Source organism: Carassius gibelio, chromosome B18 (assembly GCF_023724105.1).
Source record: "Carassius gibelio isolate Cgi1373 ecotype wild population from Czech Republic chromosome B18, carGib1.2-hapl.c, whole genome shotgun sequence".
In the NCBI taxonomy this organism is placed as follows: domain Eukaryota; kingdom Metazoa; phylum Chordata; class Actinopteri; order Cypriniformes; family Cyprinidae; genus Carassius; species Carassius gibelio.
In genome coordinates, this window is record NC_068413.1 from 9038235 (window position 1) to 9066051 (window position 27817).

Here is a 27817-nt window from a genome sequence, read left to right on the forward strand (position 1 = left end):
AAAAATTTTAAAACAACACATTCAAATTGTAGTCATATTTACCATAATTATTGTTTTAGTGTATGTCTGATCAAATCAATTTAGCCGTATAAAATTGCACTAAATTTTTCAATGGAGAGTACAAGGCAACGTTCATACACAAGGAGAAATTTACTGATAATATCTCAGTAATGAAGATATAGTAGGCTCAATTTGAGATATGGGTGCGGTACATAAGCTCCTTTGACATCACTTCAGAAAGGTCAGCAAAAAACATGGCTCTTTCTGTTATTAAACATCCACATCAACTGACACATAATGTTCTCAAAAAAAATATGGGAACACAGTCACTTCGTGCAGAAACATACATCATTTTTATTACTGTTTACCAATAAATAACCTCACTCTTTAGGCCCAATTCTACGAGTTGGTACATTCCATACAGGACATATTCGAGAACCAAAAACACATTGAATTATTGAGTTCAAAGACTGAAGCATCAATCAGCTCTCATGTATCAGATAGTATCCCAGCAAGACTTTGTGCCTTACTTCGCCTCTATCCAGCCAATTGCTCCCGTCTCTAAATCTCATCACATCTGAAGGATGACTGGTTTTGCTCTTACTCAGTCAAGCTTTCATAAAACATTGTTAGGTAATAAAAATGATACTGTCAGAGCCCAAAAGGACAGTAGAAGGCCAATAAGAATGGTACTTTCTGTGCAGTGAAGTGAACTAATATTGCCTTGAAAAGGACAGACGATAAGTGAAATCTTTTCTTTTTTGACACCACAGTGACCCGCTCTCACTAACCCTCATCCAGTTGCTGGTGGAGACTGCTGAGGGTGTTGATCAGATGTTTACAGGCTTTTCTTGGCAGGATCTTCCAGGTCAGGGATCTGCGTTCTTCTTTGCTGAAACAGGCCACACACGTTTATCATTTGAGAGAGTAAACAGCGAAGGGAGTCCATGCCCGTATAACAACATAACTGAGGACTGTTTTCTACTGTCTCAATGTTTTTACTGTCTCAATGTAGCTTTTACAAGGTCTGTAATCTTTAAGGTGAATACTGGAAAAAAGCAACACAGGAGCATGTGTTCAACACATGGTGGTACTGAGGGTCCTATCTTTACTACAACATTCCTCACTGCTCATATATCTCCATCCTGATCTTTTAACCATCTGCATAAAGATAAAGATTATTACCTGGAATTTCACTTGAAAAAATGTTTGCTATTGCTTAAAATGTCTTATAAACATAAACACTAATCATATCACAAAGGACCCCAATCATCACCTAAACTGGGAAATTAGTGTTTATTTTGTGAATTCATGTGGTAAAAGATGCCTTTATCTCAACAACATAGGTCAAAAAGGTCAGGAGAGGCTCTCATGGGAACTCAGAGCTATGTAGAGGTTAAAAGGTCACTCACTGAGTTATAGTGTTGGTGTCCAGGTCCACACAGCTAATGTCTGTCGGTGGCTCATAGAGGTCAAAATACCGTGAGTCCACCCCTACAATGAAAGGGCATGGAGCACTGAGCACGTCTGCCAGGGCCAGCGGGCAGAGAGGAATGTATGGGCAAGGCCAGTGGAAGGGAAAAATCATCTGTGGAACATGTAAAACAAGTTGAAACAAGACACAGCCAAAAGTGGGACAACAAGCAAAAGGAACTGATACTGTAAGAATCTTAAAATAGAAATTGCAAAGACATGAGTGAAAATGAATAGTCTTCCACTCACCGACACCAGGGCCTCGGTAACGCTGGTAAGAACAGCTGGACGCAAGGAGTGAACTAGGATCTTATGTTCAGTCACAGCCAACACCAGCAGAGTCGCTGCATTTTTTGGGCCGAGGTTCAACAGCAGTGTAGAGAGCCTTCCGCCACTGTGGGCAAAGAAAACAAGTGTGTAAACAACACTTACTCACTAAAAATAAAACCAAACAAAAAAACTAAACAAAAGCAAAACAAAGCAAAACAAAACAAAACAAAACAAAACAAAACAAAACAAAACAAAACAAAACAATGATCATCTGCAATGAAATGAGCAATTGACCTCTGTTCAGGTAATTGCATAAAATACAGAAAAAGGAGTCTCAACCCACTTTAAACATGCTATTAAGATATCACACTTAACCGGGTCCCTTTGAAGTATCATTTCCACACTTCATGGTTTGATCAGCATTCATCTGACATGGTCAGTGTATCTTGTGTCTGACTTACCTCAGAGGGAGTGGGGAGGACACAGGCTGGCTCAGCATCAGGCTGTCATGTGGAGACAGCTGTGAAAAACAAGCACACAAACAACTGTCACAGTGAGATGAGGGCCAGGGTTGGCAGCTATTTGACTGCACAATGTCATTTTGTTTTGACACATTCAAGAAAGACGGTGTTCAAACAAAGTGCCACGTGCACAAAAACTCACCTGTACCAGGATACGTGGCCTTTGTGGGGAAGGGAAAGGAACCTTGTGCATGAAATGGGATATATGCCTAAGGACAAATAAAAAATATTACTTTATAGTGGCCGCCAAATATTTTTGGACTTTAACATTTCAGCTCTAGCTTTGCAACCTCTAAAAATGTCCTTAGAAACTCACTTTTCAATGGGCAGAGTGTGTGGACCTGAGATGGAGTATCTGTAGAGGAAGGTCAGGAAGTTATGGAAAGCATCAAAAAATGGCCAGTGAGAGAGAAGGCAGATGCTTTTGTTGGTGTGGACAGTCATGGATCCTAGGGGCCTGAGCCCGTTAGCCTGCAGACCCAGCTGAGATCGCTGCTTGTCAGTCAAATACTCTTCTGGGTAGGGCTCATAGAACTGGATGGCGGCACCGTAAACCTGAGAGCAAGAGACAGACTCATGAACACCTGCTAGGATTTGGGCTGGTTTACATTTTAGAGAACAAAAAATGCTGTATTGATACCTGCATTACATTTCTAAAATGCAAAATGGCAACTATTCTAGCCTACTTAAGAGCAATCACCAACAGTATCTATTTCAAAACCACTTCTCAAATCCACCCATTGAGAAAGTGATACGGAAGATTTATTTTTGCAGTCTTTTAGATCAGAGATATCTCAGCTTAGCCATGTTTCTTTGAAGCTGCTCACCTAAAATAATAAATTATACAATACTGCAGCACAAACAGCCTTGAGACGTGTTCAGCTCAGGAGAGTGAGCTGAGTGTACCGATGTGTTCGACATAATTGAGCTGACCCAAACAGCACTTTAGCAATGCATTATTAAACAGGCCAATTACACGTTAATCTTATTTTCGATTCTTTTCTGAGGCCCTTTATTCACGGGCAGTTTTGATATTCTGTCCACGCTGGTTTCGAGCTGCTTTAAATTCTTTGAACATTGCTAAACCAGACAAGACAATTCCCCTTCTTGCGTGTCTGATTTTCAAAGAATGCTGGTGCTGCAGTGAAAAGAAAGCATACAGAAAGTCTAAATGTTTGTGTGTGTATTTGATGGTGCTCATGTGTGAATTTTCCTGTCTGTACCTTCTCTCCAGAAGCGCCTGTAAGAACAAATGTTGAAAAGACAGGAAGAGAATATTTGGTATGAGAGGGCCAGCACACAATCGACGCTCCCGTCGGCAGGCAAAACAGGGGCACGGATTCAGGCAAAGGAAAGGAATCATAATCCTCTTCTGGATATCTGGACAAAAGACCTGCACACACCCCATACAAACCCCCAATTAGGCTGTGTAGCTCCATCAAGGACAACAGTTACTAATCCCACATCATTTGCCCTGTAATTCATTAATTGACCCAGTCTTCCAAATGACAAGCTAATCACAGACAGCAGTTAAAGCCTAGATCTTTTTGGTGCTGAGAGCACTGAGCTTAACAATGACATCTTGTTGTTCTTGCTACATGGGAGTATCAAGTATAATTTAACTGCAGTCGTATCCTACTGCTCTGATGTGTCTCTCGCTAACGTATCCTCTCCCTCCTACTGTTCACTGCAAAAAACACGACAAAACACAAACTGTGAAAAACAACTCAAGGCTGAGTTACAATACCTGCTTTGAATGCAAGTGTGTTGGTTTTGGCCAACGATTTTTTGTAGCACAGATACACAGAGGACCCCCACTGTAAAAGCAGGAAAAACAGAAATTAAGTTGATTTCAAATTTTATACAGATATGTAAAATGTTGATCGTTGTGGTCTGATGTTATTATTACTCATAATTTAAGGAAAACTAACCACCACAAAACGCTTTGAGCAGGTTTGTACCAGTACAAAAATTTTGGAAAAACTGATAAGCTGATAATTATTGAAAATCTCGCCAGTGTTGACTGATATCCAATACGGTAAGCATATTTAAATCAAAGGGCCAGCACAAGTGGTCTCTTGGCATTACAATATGCGCAGTAAAGAATTATCACTGAAAACGAAAGGGTTATTTTTTTGCCTGACCTTATTGAATATGCATTTTTAGGACTATCCTTTTCAGATTCATAATTTTTGCGAGGAGAGTATTAAAATGAATCCTGCAACACGATTTACTAACGTTTGCACTTGTCAATTCACTAGTATTTGCAGCATTATTTATTGCCCCCAAAAAATATTTCTTAAAGCTAATTTGCGCTGCTCTTGGTAGATTGCGCTGGTCATAATGGAAATTATCTGGCTGCGTATGTGTTCTTTAATTTGTGCACTGTTAGTACATCACTCGCAGAATTTTTCCCCATCTGTGCTTTTATGGAATTGTGCTCTAATGCTAATTTGCCCTGTTTAGTAAATCTGGCCCTAAATCTCTACATTTTAATGCAGTTCAATTCTGCCTAGAGTTTAAACAAGGTTGCTTGGTTAGCAGGGCTTCCATGGACAACCAGCATTGCTAGAAAAAACCATCACGGTCAACCAGTTTCCCTCCATCTAAACTGCTGGTTATTTGAACAGGATAGGGTGACTGTTGTGCTCACCATACTGCTGTTGAGATTCTTGTCCACCTTGCAGAAAGCATGTGGTGGTGTCTCTCCCTTGCTGGGAATAATGACACAGATGTCTGTGACAGCCAGCGTGGCATTAGAGTGGTTCTCAGAGGCACGCCGATATGTGATGTAGATCCTTTGGGAGGAGGAGCTACTGATATTAGCGGGGCGGCCAGAGGGTGTGGTCTGTATAATTTGACAGTCCGGCTTCAGTTTCTCCTTCCACTCAAAGAGGACTCTAAGAATCATGAAACAAAGGACATGAGGATAGTAAACGTTGTGCACAAACACACCAGGTTCCAAAACCGACTGAGCTGCCTCACTGTCTACTGCCTACATTAGTAGCTATCTGAAAAGACAGCATCCTAAATAGTACCTTATGAATTATTGATTGGGAAAGCAGCTCCATCAATAGGCATTTGGCAAGTAGCATCAGTGACATAACTCACTTACTGCTGATTCCAGTAAAATTGAGTTTTAGCATGTTGCTAAAATAACTTTGATGTTCGAATAAGCTAATTATATACAATTAAATATTAATAGAGTGTAGATGTCACTTTTTGTCTTCAAGTTCTATATTTTGCTTTTTTTCTTGATACCTTCTAATATATATATATAAAAAAACGGGTATATTTATAGTCAACATCTTCATCTTCATCAGCAGAGTTCGTCGCATGGAAAAGAACAAAACTTTTAGCAACTGTGTAGAAAAGACTTTGCTTCAGGAGCATAACTTAAAATGCTTTCTAAATAGGCAGCTTACTAGGTTTTTGGTACAACCATATCTGAAGTTTAGATGTCTTACCCCAGGTCTGTGAGCGGCGGTTTGTCTCTGCCTCTCTTATAGCAGAGGAAGATCTGCGGCCCCATGAGGCTTCCTCCATTCAGTTCAGCAGGAAGTCCAGAGGGGGTGCATTCAACGCAGGTATACCCTCGAGGTACTTCCTCCCCTAGGGAGCGAATCACCACAGCCACATCAGTGATGGGCACCTTGAGCTGGGCTGAACTCCTATGGCCACCATCCTCAGGGTGGACATCTTCCTCGAGGGGCTTAGATGAGTCGGTGAGTCCTGCCACCACAAAGTAGTCTGCTACACGAAGGCTTTTGTCTTCCATCTTCGATCATCCCCATAAAACGAGGACTGTTTATGCTGGGAACAAGAGAGCAATGTGAATAGAGTGAGCATATGAAGAAACGGGGAACTGCAGCCTAGTACACACTGTTGCTTAATAATGCCAGGTGTTCAGATTCGACCATCTTCACGAATGAAAACATCCGTCTTTAAACAAGGAGGGATTGAAAAGAAAAAAACAATCAGAATATGCAGTACGAGTTATACAACACTCCTAGGAAATACCATTTTTACTCTGGTTACATTTGCTCCCTTATGGGCTTAGAAAAGGATATGACCATTACACATCCACAGATGCAGAGAACAACCTCTCACAACAGTCTTTGTGAGAAATATAAACTGGACAGACGGAAGCAATTACCAGTTCCTGCTGGGGATAAAGGAATATGTCCTATTATGCTTTTGAATCAGGAGTCATAAGAGTTTGTACCTGCTGATTAAGTGCACAGGAAGGAAGAAAAAAAAAGTACTTAAAAAGGTCAGACAACAAAGGGAATTCCTTCTGTCTGCAACTCTGCATCAATGTGAAGTTTGTCACCATAAGCCTCACTAATACCACAACCACTGATATCTTAATTAGAGGTTCCCTTCTCTTTCAGAAGAGGCCTGGGGCTTTTACAACACTCATGTTGGCACAAGTACTCACTCTGAGTCATTACGAGTGACTGATGTTCACATGGCTTCATAGCACCAAAAATAGCATGGTACCTGCTAGTAGACTGTAGGTCCAGTTTTATCTTTCTGTAGAGGTCATGCAGTCCCAAAAAATGACTGAAACCTAGGGTAGACTTTTTAGCAGCCATTACTCTAGTTTTCAATGTCACATGATCCTTCAGAAATCATTTTAATGTGCTGATTTTCTACTCAAGAAACGTTTAATTATTATCATACTGCAAACAGTTGTGCTGCTTAAGATTTCTGTGGAAAGCAACCAAGATAAATGTTTTTCAGATTCCTAGATGAATACCCTTGTGAAAAAAAATGTGCTAAGTTCACTAAAAATAAATGTACATATTTATGTGCCTAATAAAAATACCCTGCAGTTGTACTTTTTGTATATAAAGTCTGCTAAATTGGGACAACTAATTTTAATGCACATTAATTTTGTTGAAATAGTGCTTAGGTCCAACTAAAGATATAGCTATAAATAAATATGTCTGTGCTAAAGTGAAATTATTGCAAGTATACTTCAGATATTGAAAATATCTTGCATTGAAAGACTCTTATTGTACAGAGATCAAGCAATCCTTATTAATAGTGATATTAAAACACATTTTAGGGATAATATAAAAAAATGTGCAACAAAGAAATAATCCAAATAAAGTTTAATTATAATTTTATATCAGTCAGCCTAATGTGATATGTCAATAAATATGTTAATGTAGTTTTTTTTTCCCCTGATCAAATATTGAACTGTACCAAAAATCATGAACATAGAAATTTAAACTGTTACACGCCTAGTACCATCATCATTACAGTGGACATCATCCGGGCCAATGGCTTCTCTGTGATTTACAGTAATGGCCAACAGAGTCATGGGACACGGCTTAAGAGCTCAGGAATTGAAACTGACCTATTGACTAGGTTCATCTGATATAACGATGTGTCGAAGTAAAGACGTTTTTCTTTTAAGGAACCAGTGACGCTGATGGTGTGAAACGGGAAGTTGCTGTTTCTACCAAATATTTTGGAAATGGTGAGAAGTCATCGGCAGATTTCAAGATCCTTGTTAGACGCCGAGAATAACTTCAGGCCTTAGAACTCTAATCCTTCTCATCCATATAAACCTTTGGGCTTTGAAGGAGAGGGGCTCTAGAACACTCTCTCTGTCCCTTGTCCAACAACATTGACAAAGACACTGATGCACACTTTGTTCCAGATGTCTCTCCTACAGCTGATTTCACATATTGTGCTCAACAACATCACACAAAGCAAACATAAATCCATCAATCTACTTGCAGAAACAATCAAACATCTCAAGATCCGAACAGAGACACACACAACAGAAAGTCCACCAAACAGACACAAAGTGAGAAAAAAAAACATAGCAGATGTGTCATGTTACGTGAGAGATTTAGGATTATATATAGACATAATCTCTCGGTCCAACAACCACGCCATCCGCAGAGGCTGGCTGTGCCCTCTCTACCATCAGAAGAGAAAAATGATAATCCTCACCATGGCAACCATGAAGAAAAGCCAGCAAATATTCATCATTCGACTTTAAAATGCAACGGGGGAGAGAAAAATACTTACATAAAACTAATAAAAATGAGTCACAGAGCAGAAAGCGGACTCTTTTGGTAGAAATAATGATGCAGTAATGAGGACTTCACAATCTCACATCAACAGTTCAATAACAACTGTTGGGGAGGAAAGGCAACAGCATAACCCGACAGGTTAGAGATAAATTCTAGGCAAATTTGGACAAACATGCAGAGAATTATATTGTTATTATTATATTGTAATAAGGCATACTGCGCACTGGAAAGCCCTGAGGCAGATTTCATTGTTTTGTGATGCAATAATAGAGACTCTTGCACTGACTCAACACTTTTCCTTTCAACCCAATAGGAAGTCACTTCTTGATTGTGAAACACCATGGTAACGTCAATGAGGGACTCAAAAACGCCCGGAAGTGCGTTGGTAAAGGCACTTTCATCAGACAAATCAACATGGGTCCTACGCAGCGGAAATCCTGGCATGGAGAAACCATGAAAGAAAATGACACTTCATGTCTGAGCCATCCCATCTGGCTGCTGAGAAAGAAATAAGGAACTCCTTTACTTCCCTGATCTCTGACCGACTTGATACTTGTTTTCCAAAGAACAGGAGTAAGAGATCGATGGTTCCCTTTTCCAGTTTAAATGACTGGACAGTTCCAGTACAGACAGTTCAGAAAGCACTACGCAATGAATGATGCCACAGAATATGAAAACAGATTCAGTGATCTAGGATTAGCACTCAAAGTCCTGGCCCATTATCAAAAAAGTAATGCATTATTACATTACATAAAATCTATGGAATAAAAACAGTCCAAACAAAGACACTAAAATGATTTATAAATGATAAATGTAATCTTCATCAAATGCTAAACAGTATTAGCATCCATTAATTTTGTTTTTAAAATTGCTTCTTTTTGTGTTATCTAAATATCTATAGTTAAAGCTGCATTAAGAACTTCAGAAACTGTAAATAAATAATAAAGGGAGTAATATAAAAATATATAAAAATGATCACATAAAAAAATCGGGAAATATATAGTAGTAGACAGAGTCTTGTCCCAAATAAAACACCCACGGAATAACAAACACCATTTTCTAATAATTTCATCTTAGTACTGCTTTGGGAGGCATGCTTTTGACATGATAAGCCTTGCTCTTCTTTCACCAACCTGTGGCGTGTAAGAGCCACAGGATAAGCCAATTTAACAGCCTGCCCATAAAAACAAGCCTGATCTTATCCAGCTGTGCTGGAGCCATGGGCTGTGGTCCTGCGTAAGGGCTCCATGGACCAACAGGCTGCACAGCTCTGGGACAGCAGGGAGGCCTGGAGGAAAACACAAGAAGGGGGAACTAATGCAGCACATTTGGCCGAGCATCTGGTCCTGCTTAAGACATGGGGCGGACATTTGATTCCTTTGCACCATGCCGGGAAACAAGCAGACATCTGCATACTTTGGATAGGGGGAAGCAGGCAAGCTATTTCTATGTGGAAATGTTTTGTCAGGAAGACTTTACTGAGGTACAGGACAGGCAGGGTTTCTTTTCTCTTTAAAGTTCCAACTCAACCGTATCTACTAAAATTTTGGGTTAAAAGACACTTATAAAGCAATGCAGTTATTCAACCTATTGTCAAGAGACAGATTCTGGCAAACTTCTGGAGTTTTGAAACAAGTTCTGCCCATGCAGGTTTTCCAAAGTGGATGAAAAGATGAAAACAACCAAGAGTCTTATTAGTGAAAATGTTTCAACAGATGTTTCCCTTTAATGTAACATTAACTGTAATGTCATGACACATTTTAAAGGAACGCCCAACCGAACTAAAGCATGCACTGCTGAAGCTTGTTAAGCACAGACTGTTAAACTTAAAATATATAAATTACAGTTGAGCGATAACGAAATGCAATAAACCGGTAAAACTGGTTTGATGTATCATATTTAAAAAAAATAATATTCATGCTTTAATGAATTTAAAGATACACTGGCAATTACCGAACTTCAACACAAAGACATGCTCATGAATCTATTGCAGTTTTTTTCTGAATTAAGATACATATCACATCCAACTCTGAATCCTGGATCAAAGCCAAATCTCCACAATACATGATGGATGCTTTGAGAAATCTTCCTTAACCTCTCTGAAATAACTTTCAAATTTTTCATGCTTTGCTCAACCAGTCTTTTTTTCAAACAACTACAGTGTCACATTATCACATCAGACAAAATCTCTGTCTTTGTAACTCTTCTGATCTGTATTTGAGTGTGGCACCCTGCTGAGTAGCTATGCCAAAGGATTTAACCCACATATTCAGAATTGGGAGGACAAAATGTACACATTTACAAACAAGTCATTAAAAATATACAAGTCAACCACTTATGTTTATATTGTTAGCACACATTCCCTTTAATGCCTATAATTTGTTCTGGCCCTGCAGACAACATCACACCAGTACTGACATTAATCCTCTTTTCTATTATAGATCCATTTTAATTGCCAGTAAAGATAGAACATTGCATACTAATAAACAAACATAAAAAAAATGCGGTGAATTAAATATGAAGGTGAGACTGACTGCATCCAGATTCCAGACAGCTGGGCTGGGTCAGTCTTACAATAACTCATAAATCATTAGGGCCATGTTATTTACATCCGATGCTCAAAATCCTGAATTATACTAATAGAAACATATTTCTAATAAGCTTCACCGATAAATGGTGTAGGGGATGACTTGACTATCATCACATAGTATGTAAATCCACGATCAGAATCAAAACAAGCGCACAGTTAACTACGCGTGATGACAGCAGTCACTCCATCCCCGGTCAGTCTTATATATTTACATCATATATTGACTTAAACGCTTCATATTTATCATCTATCGACTATTTTAAAGTGTACAATTCATAAAGGAAAGCAAATTAATGTTCGTAACCAATAAACAGAAATGAGCATAGCGCACTCACTGTTTCAGTAGGACGACGATTCAGAGGACACGCTCATTGAAACACGCACCGTTATTCTGATTATTAATCACGGGACTGAAGAAGGCCTTTATGTATTTCCTTCCATTTTCATCAGACAAATAAATTATTCTTCTATCACGTATAAATATTCCCTCCGGAAGGGCTGTGTCTCATCTCTACACGCTTTCAGAGATGCGCTCAGCTCCAGGCTCGCGCAAGCGCTTATTAAAACCTACCACCGGGGCACGTGACTGCCAGCAAGTCGTGACGTCAGCTGAACATTCCGGGGACCGTCGCTGATTTAATGTGGGGGCGTCCCGACAGGTAGTCCATATAAAGACTGTGGCGCTGAATGTTATTGACAGAATTTGTTTGAAAGTGTTGGGACTTGGAAGTTGGATTTAAAGACACAGTCCATGATAAATAACAAACACAAAAAGCCTTGGAATTATAAGAGAGGTACACACGAAAAAGTAGTTTGAATAACGCAAATAATTAATACAACTATAATAGTACCTCAAAGAGGAATTAGTTTTAGGAATTCGTTCAAATGTAATAAGTTTGTATTGTTATATTTTGCGTTTTTTATATGAATTTTATTTGTAGTTTTGGTAATATTGTTGTGTTTTTTATTGTTATTAATATGTCTGTTTTTATATGCATATGCATATACATTTACATTACATTTACATTTATTCATTTAGCTGACGCTTTTATCCAAAGCGACTTACAATTGCTATATATGGCAGAGGTCGCACGCCTCTGGAGCAACTAGGGGTTAAGTGTCTTGCTCAGGGACACATTGGTGTCTTACAGTGGATTCGAACCCGGGTCACTCACACCAAAGGAATGCGTCTTATCTTATCGTCTTATTATATATACAAGTGTATCTAAAAGAACATGTATTTTTTGTAGCTTATTTAAAAAAATCTTTAAATCTGAAAAATTTAAGTTATTTAAAGTATGTTAATTTATGCACTCAACAATTGGGTGGGGCTCTTTTAATAAAAATTCCAACATCAGTGAGGTGTGGCATGGAAGCGATCAGCCTGTGGCACTGCTGAGGTAATACTGAGCCTGTATTTTTGGATCGACTCGCTCTCATATTTCTTCTCAGCAGATGGAAGCATAAAGTGCTCCAAAATCTCCTGTTAGATGGCTGGATTGACTTTGGACTTGATAAAACACAATAAACCAACACCAGCAGATGTCACGGCTCCCCAAATCATCACTGAATATTGAAACTTGACATTGGACTTCAAGCAGCTTGGATTTTGTGCCTCTCCAGTCTTCCTGTATCTCCAGACCTTGATTTCAAAATGAAATGCAAATAATCTGAAAAGAGGACTTTGGACCACTGAGCAACAGTCCAGTTCTTATTTTCCATAGCCCAGGTAAGATGCTTCTGACGTTGTTTTTGTTTCAGAAGTGGCTTGGTAGCCCTTCTCTGAAGACGTCTGAGCATAGTGACTCTTGATGCACTGACTCCAGCTTCAGTCCACTACTTGTGAAGCTCTCCTAAGTCTTTGAATCAGCTTCGCTTGACAGTATTCTCAAGATTGCAGTCATCCCTGTTGCTTGTGCAACTTTTCCTACCCAGTTATTAAACTTTACATTTAATATGCTTTGATACAGCACTCTGTGTACAGCCACCCTTTTCAATCATGACCTTCTGTGACTTACACACTTTGTGATCGTCTTCTGGACCATTGCCAAGTCAGCAGTCTTTTCCATTATTGTGGTTTCATGGAACAAAAGATACCCAGAATTTATACTTTAGGAATGGTTCATTTAATGAAACTCAAATGTAAATATTGTAATATTTTGAGATGCTGGATTTTTGACTTTCATGAGATGTAAGCTCTAATCATCAAAAATAAAACCAATTTTTTTTTAATTTTTTACTTTATATGTAATGAATCTAGAACATATGAAAGTATCACTTTTTGCAATAAGTTACCAAAAAAAGAAAAAACTTTTTCAAGATATGAAATTTATTTTGAGATGCACCTGTATATATACTATCAATATATATATATATATATATATATATATATATATATAGAAAGTCAAATTTTTTATATATAAAATGTTATATATATAACTACAGGTATATATATATAACTACAGTTTTACTATGGTTTTAACTCTAATAACTCTGACAAATGGTCAATCTATTAGAATTATTTCAGACACCCTGCTCTTTCTAACTTCCCTTAGCCATTAAAAAAAAAACCATTTAGATCAACCATTAATTGTTACGTGTCGTAATATGCCAATGTAACAAAAGTCAATGTATTTCATTCCATTTTGTATTATTATTATTGCTCATGTCCATTAGCAGTCATTGTGTGGGGAAATATCACCATGTAAATGGTTGAGTTTATGGAGGCAGTCTCCTTCACATCTGATTCAAGGACAAAGTTAAAGAGAGTATAGGCCCTATGGGACTTTTCTAAGTTCGTTTGCAAACCCTGGTCCTGCACTGCTGCTTTAACAGGGCTTTGAAAATGGCAATGCAGCCCTCATCAGACAGAAAATGAGAAGAATTTTTTTCTAGTTAATGGTGTGACTGCCAACAAAATGTGCCACTGACTCAAACATTCCATGCCATTCTAGGTGGTCTGATGAGGGCGGATTGCCGCGGTAACTACATTCTCAGCTACAGCTCCTCAGCTTGTTAAATAAGTGTCTCAACTGACATAGCATAAGGTATTTTCTTACAGTGTGTCCAAAGACAAAAATAGCAGGATTTGAAAACAATAGGAAAGAAAATCCACTGACAAAAGTTGACTTTTAGGAGGTGACATTTGCAGTGCTAATCTAGAAAACGTGTGGGTGTTAATGTGCTGCAAGAGTCTGTTTGTTTAGAAGGTTCAGAGATCAAAAGGTGTTGCAAAGCACCCGAGAGACTACTGAAGGCCATCTTCAAAGTGCTTCAGGTTTCTTCATCAAGAAGACACCCAGAACACTTCTTAAACTCAGATGAATGATTTAATAAAGCAGTTTAAGTGGATGCTGGCTGGCCACCCAACTGACTGTGCCAAGCCATAAATATCAGAAGGAGTGGGATATCCATCACCCCCTCGTGATATAGTCCTATAGCTATGTGGTTCCAAAGGCCACACCATAGCCACCCAAAGGACTAGAGTTTCATCAATCTAGTATGCCCTTTTTGGCGTCAGTAAAGATAAGGTATTTGGAACGTCATTGCCTGCCTTATGAGTTTCAGTCTGCTGCGGAGTGTGGAGTACAACATTTCGCTTTGTTTTTTTCACTTCTGTAAAAGCCTTTACAGTGTTACAGAGAAGTTTTTAGTTTTAATGTTTGGATCTGAATCTGAGACTGGAGTTGAGTTTTATACATCTGACATGAGAGCAGCTGAACAAACTGAGTAGAGCTTGAAGGCTGCTGTCGCTGATCTCTGCCTGCGTCTGATGATATCCACTGGGGTCTTCCAGAATCATTGCTTGTAATTCAGTGGTATTCAATATGTGGCGCGTTTCTACACAACTTCACAGGATTCTCCATTTGTTTAGATGTAGTAATTATGTTTGTTAGGCTAGAAATTGTGTTAGTTTGAAATGGAATTTATACACAGCCCACTTGTGGTAGTACTCCGGTTCACCATAAATATGTCATCTTGATATAATTATCTAAGGATTTATCTAAGAACTGAGAGGTACATCTGGCAAAAATAAGATGTCTGTACCTAAATTTTACTTTACCGTGCTGCACAGAAATCACATTTATGCGTTGGATATGTGCCTTGTGTTTGTGTCTACCTCAGTGTCTCTGTAATCTCCCTGTGGAGCTGAAGTAATGTTATTATCTTTCACTGTGTGCTTGTGTATGATTCGAATAACTAATAACCCAAACTTGAAATGTGTAATAAGACATCTCTATTTTTTGGGATCTCATGTCTGACTGCTTTGAATGTTTTACAGGAAAATCAAAACACCTTGCAAACTTGTTAAGTACAGTTTTATTATTGTTTTTATTGATGTTCTCATAATTATTCTGTAATATGGTTTTGTAAAGACATAATTTTGCTATTTGTAACGGTTCCTATTTTAATTGAAACTCAAAAACATACAAAAATGTACTGTTTCCATTTTTTTTAATGCATAGATATTAATAAGAAAGATTTAAATAACATTTTGACAACTGAACTGGGAAATATGTGAAAAATCCAGTGACCTTTCAATTGCATTTACACTGTATAAGTTTAACTGTAAACTCCAAAAAAGCTGAAAAGTAAAAACAATTTCTTCTTCTATTGTGTTTAATGGTGAAAAAAGTGAAAGGCATTATATTGCATATTGTTTGGTATAAGAACATATTTTGCAGTGTAGAAACCCCCCGACTGTCCAGCAGGTGATTCTTTTTGAATATGAGTCAGCAACACAACTACAGTACATTACTGGCAGACAGAATATACATAAAAAATGTATCTCTGATTACAGTAATGTACCGTTTGCTGCAAAGCACCAGAGGATATTCACTAGATTCTAGAACATCTGGACAAAGTCTTGGGTGATGTAAAAAAAAAAAGAAAAGAAAAATAAATTATGAAAAAATGGGTGTAGCCATTTGCTAAACATATTGGAATAGTTAAGGAATATTTGAATGCTGGTTTATTTGTCTCTCTGAACTAGAATCTAAGAAGTACAAAACCTTCTTATAGCTGTAACCGGTTTTTTTGTGTAATCAAAAAAATATTTTGATGTAAAAAAATTAACATTTTAAAAGAAAAGAAAACAATCTAGACAAATAATCTCCATTCAACAGAGTACTCCATACAACTGGAAGAAAATCAGGTCTGGTATACATTGCCAGGAAATGCATGTTTATCAATTATGAATCACAGGCTTCGTTGCTATATGATTGTGCAATATGATTGAAGAATGGAATATGATCCTTTTAAGATTATAATTACAGAATGACTAAATACTTTTGGTGGCCTCATTGTCCTTGTCATTTCCACATTATCCACTCAAAATAAAATAAATATAGACGCCTAAACATGAGATATGCATTGATTCAAATCTGAAATATGTTTCTTACTGTATGTACCGTGACTCATTGTGAACCATGGGGGCTTTCCCATCAGCACTGCAATGCATTGCCTTTCATCTGCCTAAAGAAGGTACAACTGTTTGTTGTAGATTACTAAATGAAAGCACTCAGAAAGCCCCCGCCATCACATTCGGTACATTTCAATCTTTTTGTATTTTTTTCTGACTCAAGACACGCACAATACTGCACCCTAGTGGTCAAACGTAAAGTTTCAATTTATTATAAATAAATCGTTTTACGTTAGAAAACGCTTAATAGAATGCGGTTCCGTTTAATTTAAAACGATTAATACCTGATTTACGCCTTTCCTTTGTGTAAAATGAAAAATATATATATATTATAAAAATTATAATAAATTAATAAAAAAGTGTTATGGATTTATCACAGTGTTTGAGCTAATTATTGGCCTTTTAAGCACAGACGTTTCATGATCCTTGTGACTAGTATTGATAAATCCAAACTAACATTTCTTACTCAAAAGAACGAAAAGCTAGGTTCCACCGAGATTTGAACTCGGATCGCTGGATTCAGAGTCCAGAGTGCTAACCATTACACCATGGAACCGCCCTACTAACAGCAAAAAATCTACCGATTTTGATGACTAATTATGAGATGTGTAGTCACTTTTGTTATTAGTTTGTTTGTTCCTCCAAACCTCCATCACCAGGAAGTATGACCTAAACAGCCACATACAAGCCTAGATTGAAAATAACTCTCACGAACACAGTGGTACGCCACAAACCCATAGACAGTCAAAAAAAAAACATACCTCACTGCAGGAGCAGGACATATTTCATATCACTTCCTTTTTATGTTCCCCGTAAATTAAAATAACGTTAGTGTTTTCTGTTCTACAAAAAAATGTTTTGACAACGAACATATTTTATATTAAAGTATATAAAGCTTTAAAATTAGCATTTTTGTTGTTGTTTAGTAGAACGTGATAAATCAGCAAAACGTTATCACTGTACTGTATTCAGATCAAACCACACTTAAATCACCATTAACATATACGCTATCAAAAAGGCACACAATATTTTACACACTATATACCATACATTTGTACATTATAATGTAATTAAATGAATATTATAATTAGGCTTTTATTTTGGCAGTCTGTAAAGGCTCTAACCCGGAACACTTCGGGAGAGGTTCGCTGGTTCGCCTGCTTGCTAACTTGCTAGCATGGCTACAGCCTAATCACAAATACACTGCAGTGCAGCTGCGGAGAGGATAGGGTCGAGTCGGCTCCACTTTTCCTTCACATTCTTCCATTGTTTGCGCTTTTGTTTTAACCGAGATGGGGACGCGAGATGACGAATATGACTACTTGTTTAAAGGTGAGTACAGAATACATTTGTCTCGAGTGTAAAGTTAAAGCGGCTCCGATAATCGTGGTTATTGTGGTTTTATATTAAACACTGAAGGCCAGCTAACCGGCTAGCTGATTTCCAACATCCCAAATAAACTCCTGCTCCTCGACTGAAAAAGTATAATTTTAGCGTTTGTTGGTTAATGTGAAGTATTCCTCAGTTAGAGCACACTGAGTTCATATGGGCGATGGCTGTCACATAAAACATAGTTTACCGTGGATTTGACCACACCTTGAAGCGGCTAGCTGAAGTTAGCGGAGACTGTCGCCGGGGGATTTTAACGGAGCAGGCGGAAATTGGAAACGGCCTATTTTTTTCAGTTTTTTTCCTAGTATGGGTTTCTTTTTGTTTATGGACGACAAATTAGATATTTGGGACAACTTAAACAACCATTCACTTTCATTATATTTTCTTCTGTACGGTTACAGTGAACGGTGATTGAGGTTGTCATTCCCTCTAACATCTCTTTTTGTGTTTTGTCGGCAAAAATAAAGTAATACGGATTTGGTAAAATGTGTGTAATGACGGACTTAACATGTTTTGGTTGAACTGTGTTTTAAATATTAATAATTGTTTGTGACAGGTTATTGTTATTGTCTTTAAAGTCGCTATAAGGTGTCAGGTGACGCGGCCTCTCTTTGTGAACCTATGTTGTTTTTCCTTCATGAACGCATATGAAACTTTTGTCTTTTTACGTCAAGTCCCTGAAACAAGTTGTTTTCCATTTTCTTTGCAGTGTATTGTTCTAGCAGCTTGTTAGGTTGTCACCAGTTAGGAAATTACGTGCTGTCATGTGATTCGTAGTAAACTACCTCTCTAATCTAGTAGTTCAGTCATGATCAGTGTATGCGTCTTAAAATAACATTAGAACTTTTTTCTACATCCACAATCTGCAACACGTTTGTGTCAGAGCAGTGTTACAAAAATGGTGATCTCTCCAACAATGACATTTTTTTGCCACTTATTTAAATGCACTTCACTTTTAAATGTGGCATCTGGTTGTGACATAAGCACCCAGTTTCCTAATGTGAAGAGGTTTGTTCCTTTTATACTATTTTAGACAGAAGTACCTTTGATTTATCACTCACACTCCCATTTAAAGGGATGGTTCGTCAAAAAATTTAAATTCCATCATTTACTCACCCTCATGTCATTCAAAACCCATAAGACTTCGGTTTATCTGTGAAACACTCATTAAAATATTTTAGAAAGAAACCTCAGAGATTTCTGTTCCTCCATTAAAAGACCATGTAGGCTTAACTAAAACTTGGTTCAAAAACTCAGACATAGCAAACACGTCTTCTTGCTTTATGTAATTTAGTCTTATATTCATATCTAAATATCGATCAGTGCATGTATATAAAGTATATCGAATATGGTAAACATGGAACATTCTTGTTTCTGATCTGTTTACGTTTTTTTATGGAATGGATACAAGGTTCCATGTAAAATACCTTCATTTATGTTTTAAAGATGTGGAAAATTCTTATGGGTTTACATGAGGGTAAGAAAATAACACAAAACATTTTGGTGAACTAACCCTTTAAAGAGAGGTGTGATGTCCTGATATGAAACCCTGATGCGTTTTATCTTGAAGTGGTCCTGATTGGAGACTCTGGTGTGGGGAAGAGTAACCTGTTGTCACGTTTCACCCGAAATGAATTCAACCTTGAGAGCAAAAGCACTATTGGAGTAGAGTTCGCTACACGTAGCATTCAGGTGGATGGAAAGACGGTGAAAGCTCAGATCTGGGACACAGCCGGACAGGAACGCTACCGGGCCATCACTTCAGCGTAAGAGTCTTCAAAAATCTAAAATGTTATTCCTCATATTACAGATATTGATATTTCTGAATTTGTTATTTTTTCTGAATTCTAAAGTCTTAAGGCCCATTCACAGCAAGGACGATAAGTGTGACTTGTGAAGTTTTAATAAACATTCTAAGCCTAGAATTCCACACCACAATCACAAGAGTCACAATAACAACATGTAATGCAGAATCACATTCAGTAATAAAAATTCCCAGTTGAAGAACGTGATGGTCAGAATACACCTGTCTTTAAAGAACTCAAGCACTTAAAATTAGAGAACTGCTATGAATGATAAACAAAGTTATTTTGAGTTGGTGTGAATGCAAATACGGTATTGTTAACGTTATAGTTATTTTTATAGATATTGTTTTGAGTGTGAAACGTCCTTAACTCAGTGTTCAAACTCAATGTGAAAATCTTCAAGAAACACCTGAGAACTCCTCTCCTCTGTCAGCATCTAACTGCCGCCTCATAAAAAAATCAATGCCTTCTCTTTTTCTATTCTCTTAATACCCTTTATCCCTTCCTGTCCTAGCTTATACTATTTTGAACAATAATTAAAACCTTGTGTAAAGGGCACTTCTCATGTTTATTGGCATCTTAAGATAGCCGATTGCTGTATTCCTCAACTGTAAATGTAGCTGTGGCTAAAAGCGTCTGGCAAATGAATAAATGTACATAGCACTCACATTAGCATAATCTGATGTATTTTTGAGTAAAAAGAAGTACGTGACCACCCCCAAATTAAAACTGTTTCAGAAGTTTTTACATGACATAACCGATTAGGAAGTCAAATATTTTTATTTTAATTGCAATAACCATTGAATTACTCAAATTAGAATCAAGAAGTGTGCATTTTGACTTTTAAGTGTACTCATTGAGGTAACTTTGATTTATTATCCATGCTGGTCTACAGGTATTACCGGGGAGCTGTTGGGGCCCTTCTAGTGTATGACATCGCCAAGCACCTGACCTATGAAAATGTGGAGCGCTGGCTTAAAGAGCTGAGAGACCACGCAGACACCAACATAGTCATCATGCTCGTGGGCAATAAAAGCGACTTGCGTCACCTTCGGGCCGTGCCCACCGACGAAGCACGTGCTTTTGCAGGTTAGATCCACAGTAAACTCTTACAAGTAGACCTTTAACTCCTGCTAAATTACAGGAAGAGTGTATAGCCAGGGCTTCTTTAGTATCGTTGTGTACTTTGTTAATTGTTACCATATCCATTAATATATATATATATATATCCCCTCATGTTTGCAGAGAAAAATGGTCTGTCCTTCCTAGAGACCTCAGCCTTGGATTCCACTAATGTAGAGACCGCTTTTCAGACCATCCTGACTGGTGAGTGTGCGTTGAAGAATGATCAACTTTTTTTTCTTTTTTGTAATGAGTAATGCATGAAGAAGGAAATGCACACTAAACAAGCTTGAGGAAGCGACTGTGTGTTTGTGTAAAAGGAAAAGAAAGATTGTAAATGATTGGCTGAAGGCCAGATCCTTATGAATGACTCATCAAAAGCCCTGCTTTGGTCGGTTGGGTTTTTCTAGCCTGACGTGACTGCAATAGAGAGTTTCGGTCGTCTTTTGCGCCTCTGTTCGGCTCCTGGCATCTGCAGAGGAGGACCAAATAATAAATTTTTCAAAAGCATCGCAGTCCGTTGCAATGCAATAATTGTGTTCGTCCCTGACATCCAGTAATAACTGTAGGGTTTATAGGCTTTTATGGCAACACAAAGTCCATATTCATCACCAGTTCCTGGATTGTTGGCACCGTACATCATCTTAGCATCAATATCTCTTTCTGTTCTGCAGAAATCTACCGGATCGTATCCCAAAAGCAGATGTCTGACCGCCGGGACAATGACATGTCACCAAGCAACAATGTGGTGTCCATCCAGGTGCAACCTACTGAGAATAAACCAAAGATGCAGTGCTGCCAGAGCATTTAGCGGCACCCGTCCCGTCCTGTCCCGTACCCTCCCCCAACCACCCACCTGCAACACCCCCCTCCTCCCCTCCCCTTCAAGACTGCTTTGGGTCTGAGATGCAGCTGCACAACTAGGCTTGAGCACAGAGGCTGGTTCCAAAAGCTGGAGTCTCAAAGGGTCACCACCTGCAGTCTGGACTAAGCTTGTTTTTTTTGTTGTTGTTGTTGTTGGTTTTTTCCTTCCTGCCATGGTAGGCTTTTATATTGCAGAATTTTAATAATCATTTGTGCCCATCTTCACTGAAATGTCTTAATATATAATTTCATTCGCAAACGTGTGAGGTTCGCTTATGTCTTTAGTAGCAGCCCCCTTGTCACTGGGGTGGAGGGGAGAAACGTGCAGTATTGGAGGTTTCGCTATATTTAATGTTGTGATTGTAGAGAGATGATGTACCTGATAGATGTTAGATGACAATTAGGGCCCAAAGACCACAGTCTTCACCTTTTAGCCATCTCCCAAGTATAGTTTACATCGCATGTACAGTCCCTTCACGCACTTGGCACGGGGAACATCGCGTAACGTTCTTGATTTTTTTACCATCAGGCCAGTGGAAAAAGGCCTTGGCATATAGCTACCGCGCTGTTTTCTCATCACCTTCACGTGCTTCGAGGTAGAATAGTGGTTTTATAGTGCCTTTTTTTCTGATGGAACGTCACACACGGACGCCTTCACGCATGTGCTTAAAACGCAGCACCTTTTCAGCTACCCGTGCATGTGCGAACGGTAATGTAGTCTTTTTCTTTTCGTATTCCAGCCCTTGTCTTCATATAGCAAGAGTTCGATTTGTACAAACAATAATTGATCATGCAAAAAGAGGGGAAAGTACTTTAGCAAACAGGCATAAGTTCTCTTTGAAACACTACCACAGATCTATTCCGTAAGAAATGAGGGCACGTAACATTATTTTCTCGTCACAACTTCGAACCCATTGTACTTTTGCAGGTCGTTAGTCGGAACAGGAAAAACACGCAACGGTGAATGGCGGCCAGCTGATGGCCACGTCACATTCGAGAGCATTCTAGGGAATAGACTGAATACTTTCTCTTTTCGTTTTTGCACTGAATGTAAAATCTCTCTCCCGGTTTGACTTAGCGCCACTACATACAGTTAATGATCTTAAGACCCGTAACTTGTATTTATTCTGTGGTAGTCTCTTGAATCGAGTTGTTAGCCTTTATCTTCGTGGCGAAGTGGTGGGACTCTTAAATATTAAGACCGTGTGATAATTTATGAATGTATTATGTTTTAGCCTACAAAAAAGTTGTTGTCCTGAGTTGAGCAGATGGGGAAACTACCACAAGCTGTGTTGCTTGTCTTCGCTTAATTGCTGTCTAATAAAACGTACTCAGTGTGACATAAAATATCAGTAAAGACTGAACTAATAATGCATGTTATATAACGGTCACTCACCACGGGTGACCTCGGAGCGGAGGAATACTGTAGACCTCAGCATATTAGTCTGCAACAACCGTGAAGTCATTTATTTGCTGGAAATTTCACTTTGGTTATCGATCCCCTTGACTTTAATTACCCCAGCCCTAGGTGAAACAACATAGTTTGCTACGATCATTCTCCGCAGTATCAGAACACATTCCAGGTGGAATCGAAGGCCCTTAAAGGCTGCAATGTTATTAGTGAATCAGACTGAACAGACATGAGTGCATGTGAGTCATTTTACGGTTTTCGTCTCCTGTATCTTATAAGGTAAAACTCTAGGTCTTCTAAGCAGCACACCGAGGTAATATACAGTACTTATCGCCATCAAAAGGAAAAGACCTGGAGCTTATACACACGTCAGGGTCTGCTTGCGCTCGTTTAGGACCCTGACTCTGATTGTATGACTGTCCTTTCGAGGCAGGGGTCTCTGGTGCTAACGGGGGCCAGTGCCAATGATGTGAGGGTACAGATGGCACAACTATGACCTGCCCATGCACTGCACATAGCTGGTGTGTCCTAGGAAGATTAGCCGGATATTACTTTTCTGACTGTCGGATCTTTCACGTATTGCCTCGAGAACTTTCTTTCTTTTTGTTTCTTTTTGTCTGCACTGTACTGTGATTTTTTTTTTGTATTGTTATGATTATACTACTACTCTGTCCACCTGTAATTCCAATTTAAAAGAGCAAATAAAATATGTAGTTAATTCAAAGTTTGGCTTATGCTGGTTTTTGTGTGTTTGAAGTAAGTTTGCCCCAAAATGAAAATGTACCCTCAGGCCATCCAAGATGTATATGAGTTTGTTTTATCTCTTCTAGCCAAAATCCATAGCGTCCATAATCCATAATGATGCTTCCTCCAGCGAAAAATCCATCCCTTGTTGTCTTCACATCAAAACCACCAAAATAATTTGTTTGTTTGGATCTGTTTTGGCTTGTAACCAGTGCTTAATCTGTGTCTTATTTCTCTCCTGATTCAGATGACGTGACTGGAGAAAGCAATATTATAAATAAAATACTCCTATCTTAGTTAAAATCAACAGGGCTGACATAAAAAAAAAACGCCTCGATGGATTTGTTTCTTGAAAACACACATCTTTTCACTTCACAATACATTACTTGTGGAATACTGTGATGGTTGTATCAGCTCTTTGGACTCTCATTCTGACGGCACCCATTCACTGCAGAGGATCCATTGGTGAACAAGTGATTTAATGCTAAATTTCTCCAAATCGGTTTCATAAAAAAAAGCAATCATCTAGATCTCGGATGGCCTGAGGGTGAGTACTTGAACTTTTCTTTAAATACTCAGAGTTGTCATGTAAGAGTTTCTTTTTAACCTCATTAACCACTGCTGCTATATTCTGTTACTTTATTCCTTTTGATTTGTTATATTGTATTTCACTTCCTTAAGGCATGAGCATTAAGTCCTAATTTCTTAAGTTAGTAAAAGTAGTTGGTTTATTCAAAAGGGAGCACTTGTATGTAACAAGATAATATTCAGTACAGATCTGGAAATAAATATTTTCATAATGGTTGGCCAATATTAAAAAAGTGTTTTCTAAATGAATTAGAAATTTAAAAAAAAAAGTACTCTGATAGAAGTATGTGTACTGCCCTTATGACAAATGTAAAATTCTGACTTAAAAAAAAAAAAAAAAATATATATATATATTAGTGCTGTCAAAATTAGCGCGTTAACGCATTCGATTAATTTGAAATATTTAACGCGTTAAAAAAAAATAACGCAATTAACGCGGTTGCAGTTTTTTTTTATTTCCAGTTGTGGCCTATGTGTGTTCAACGTGCAAAGAAATATGGATAAGACCAAGGAAGGACTTTTAGACGGAAAGTTTCAGTACAAAACTCTGCCGGATTACTCTTCAGTCTGCCACAAGAAACATTACTCTTCATTTAGTCTGCCACAAGAAACAGCAACATTAAAATCATGAACTCAAATGTCATTATTTAAATTAGACCTTTCTGTAACGCTAACGTTAATAAGCTTAAACGAATATAACGAAATAATTGTGTAGCGGAGTATATTTTTGTACACAGTGCGAACTGTCAATCACTCCTGTACGCGTGCATCACTGTCCTCCTCAGCTGCAGCAACTTGCGCTCTCTCTCTCTTCATCAAGCTTTAAAACAAAAAGGGAACAAAAAGATCATATTGTCTTTGTGCATAGGCTATAGATTAATTAGATAAATGAATATCTAAATTTGTGCCTTGCCGTCTACGGTATTTTTTTAGAACTTAGAAAAAAGATGCTGCAGCCAATGAACATCCAGCGGGGGCTGCAGGACGACTCAACCTCCGCAGACAGTTTTTAATGTTTATCAGACAATAAATACTCAAGATTTTGCTTTAGTATAACTCACAACGAGTTTCACACACCTTCTCCGGCCACGTTGAGTTGCTGACACTTAACAGTGGGAAAAGCGACACATGCGCTATTCACTTGTGTAACTTAAGGGTGAATGGGTAATGTAGTTTCTGCTCTGGGTGGGATGAATTAGGAAGCTTGCATTGTGAAGGGCACTCTGAAAATCGGCAGTGCAGGTAAAAGATTACAACCTCTATTAAAACAGATGTCCAAATGAGCGTACCGGTACGCTACAAGCACGTTCTGGGCGCACGGAGAGGTGGCGGTACGCTCAAGAGCTATATTTGGAAGTGGCGGTACTGAGTACTGGTGCGTACCGGCCCACTTAAAGCACTGGCAATGACTATACTTTGGAATTTTTTTGCAGTCCACTTAGAATTCAACATGGAAATCATTTTTGTTTTTTTATTGGCATTGATTGTTTTGAAATTCAAATGGTACTTACATGTCTGTGTTTTTATTTCTGTAATAAATATGGCTTTCAAGCCAACAGTTAATTTGGAGGATATTGATGGTTTATTGCAGGTATGTTGTTTACATGAGAAAATCTGTGTTACAAGTTAAACAAAAATTCCAATAAACAATCATATTTTGAATTTAAATAGTTTCTTTGTCTTGAGTTTACATTAATTATTTACATTTTACATTTACATATCCAAAAAGTTTCAGTCTTTTAATTGCGATTAATCGCGATTAATTTTAAAAAATTGTGCGATTAATTAGTTAATTTTTTTTAATCGATTGACAGCACTAATATATATATATATATATATATATTTTACAATAAAAAATCAAGCAGCAATTAACCAAAAAAATTTAACTTGAGTATTCTGGAAAAAACATGTTAAAAGTGCGAGAGCAGCCACTATTAATCTGTAGATCTGGTAGGATTGATGAAATGCATTTTTTTTCTTCTTTTATTTATGAACGATTGTCACTATGTTATTGCTATTATATGGGAATGCAGCCACTTAAGAACAAAAATCAAAGCAGCAAAGCTGTAGTCATCAAACAAACTGAAACACAAAGAATGGGACACGTCTCCAAGTCTATTTATACTAAACTTTTCAGGACACGCATGAGGTCTCATCTGGTCATGGAATCTACTATGACATAAGAGCTAACATATAATGTCGACTTTATATATTAATACTGTGCACGAATAGCACAAGCACATGAAAATAATCGGTCACTATGGTTATCATCATTTGTTCATGCTACTTTTTTTTTCCAGTTTAAATATGTTTACCTTTTACACTACAAAGAAAAACATCACTTGCACAAACGAGGCATAAATAAACATCATAAATACAGAACCACAAATTAAAAGCCCTTCAAGGCCTGCTAACAGATGTTTAAAAAATGTAAACATACAAAGAAGATAAACTAAACATGATAGCTTAGTCCCACGTTCATACAACATACACACCCAAAGAAATGACAGCAACAGTCATAAACTCCTATGTACAGTAGAAAGCACCAGGATGTTACACAAATGAGCAGTGCAGCTCATGTTGACCCAGGCTCTCCTCATAAACCTTTATAAATATTTCTGGGTAGGTTTAGAAGTGGTCGATAAATGATCGGTTCTCGCTCTTCTCACACACTGTTTTGGTAACCATCTTTACACAATAAGAAGTCTTATTATTTCTTACTGAAACCATGCTTCGTCGCCAATGCCTTGAAGTCCAGACTTTTTTTGGGGGGCAAAAAAAAGAGGATTGTTCCTTCATCGTCACCCCTGGCTCACGTTTTCAAGATCGATGCCAGCTCCTAATGAAAAGTTCTGGATCACTGAGTCGCATTGATTATCCGTTCCAGTATGCGGAGCATACTGTTTTTAAGATTCAACATATCATATGTTTCCATTAAATAATCTCAAACACTCCTTTATTCCCTCTAAAAGTCTTTTCATAGACCTATAAACAAAGAATGCTTTTTACACCTGATTTAATATGCACAGCTTGTTTTAAAACGCCTCTGAGAGGGATGATGAATAATCGCTGGTGTCCAAATCTGTTCTTGTTTTGATGTACTATTCATTTCCCACAGACCTCAGAGAGGAATCCGCTCTTCTCCTGTGTCATGTCCAGTATGTCATGCATCTGTACTTGAATGATTGTTGAAGAGAAAGAGAGATTTAAAAAACGAGGTCCTGGCGTCTGTGTTTTTGGGCTGGGCAGGACTGGGCTCTACAGCAGGGAGCTCGGGGGGCTCTCTGGAGGGGGTGGGGTGTGTGTTGGGCTGTGGCGCATTGGCAGGATGTCGTAGTGGCTGGGAATGTGGCTGTTCCGCGGGAGGTCATAAGGACTCTGCGAGAATCCGGTCGCCAGGCCGTTGGGTCCCTGAAGAACACTCACTGTCGGTTCTGAGGAAGAAGGGTGGTAAGGGGTGAGTGGCTCCATTTCTCAAACTCTCTCTGAATCTTTCAATCAAACTGTAGCTTTGTCTATGGGATGCAGTAGATTATATTCTAAACATATTGGTCAAATG

The 27817-nt window shown here is 38.2% G+C and overlaps 3 protein-coding genes and 1 non-coding gene across 5 annotated transcripts in view; 1 reads left to right on the forward strand and 3 right to left on the reverse strand.

Moving 5' to 3' along the window:
• Positions 1–11479, reverse strand: part of LOC127977320 (C-myc promoter-binding protein) — a 30527-nt gene extending 19048 nt beyond the window's left edge. Inside the window, exons 1-11 of one of the 2 annotated variants that reach the window (XM_052582171.1) lie at positions 11246–11479; positions 5732–6077; positions 4918–5164; positions 4012–4081; positions 3488–3657; positions 2581–2819; positions 2407–2473; positions 2205–2263; positions 1723–1867; positions 1413–1588; positions 792–892 (exon numbers count right to left, since the gene is read on the reverse strand). In XM_052582171.1, coding sequence (XP_052438131.1) covers positions 792–892; positions 1413–1588; positions 1723–1867; positions 2205–2263; positions 2407–2473; positions 2581–2819; positions 3488–3657; positions 4012–4081; positions 4918–5164; positions 5732–6042 — 1585 coding nt within the window. In that variant the 5' untranslated portion in view covers positions 6043–6077; positions 11246–11479. The remainder of the gene's footprint in view (positions 1–791; positions 893–1412; positions 1589–1722; positions 1868–2204; positions 2264–2406; positions 2474–2580; positions 2820–3487; positions 3658–4011; positions 4082–4917; positions 5165–5731; positions 6078–11245) is intronic. The other variant, XM_052582169.1, reaches the window with a different exon arrangement.
• A 5337-nt stretch (positions 11480–16816) lies between these two features.
• On the reverse strand, positions 16817–16888 carry trnaq-cug (transfer RNA glutamine (anticodon CUG)). Its single transcript has one exon. It is a non-coding gene; the product is annotated as a tRNA-Gln (tRNA).
• Positions 16889–17484: 596 nt separating this feature from the next.
• LOC127977283 (ras-related protein Rab-11A) lies at positions 17485–23650 on the forward strand. Its single transcript, XM_052582096.1, has 5 exons — positions 17485–17664; positions 19295–19490; positions 20425–20618; positions 20775–20855; positions 21326–23650. Exons 1-5 carry the CDS (start codon positions 17625–17627, stop codon positions 21460–21462), a joined length of 648 nt encoding a protein of 215 aa, XP_052438056.1. The 5' UTR covers positions 17485–17624; the 3' UTR covers positions 21463–23650.
• Positions 23651–26359: 2709 nt separating this feature from the next.
• Positions 26360–27817, reverse strand: part of megf11 (multiple EGF-like-domains 11) — a 103235-nt gene continuing 101777 nt past the window's right edge. Inside the window, exon 26 of the mRNA XM_052582094.1 lies at positions 26360–27692. Coding sequence (XP_052438054.1) covers positions 27517–27692 — 176 coding nt within the window. The 3' untranslated portion in view covers positions 26360–27516. The remainder of the gene's footprint in view (positions 27693–27817) is intronic.

What these genes read in the sequence shown, in the direction of transcription:
- LOC127977283 (XM_052582096.1), top strand. Translation starts at nt 17,625, where the DNA reads ATGGGGACGCGAGATGACGAATATGACTACTTGTTTAAAG. An exon ending in ATATGACTACTTGTTTAAAG is followed by an intron (nt 17,665 to 19,294) that starts GTGAGTACAGAA and finishes TTTATCTTGAAG; the next exon opens with TGGTCCTGATTGGAGACTCT. An exon ending in TTTTCAGACCATCCTGACTG is followed by an intron (nt 20,856 to 21,325) that starts GTGAGTGTGCGT and finishes TCTGTTCTGCAG; the next exon opens with AAATCTACCGGATCGTATCC.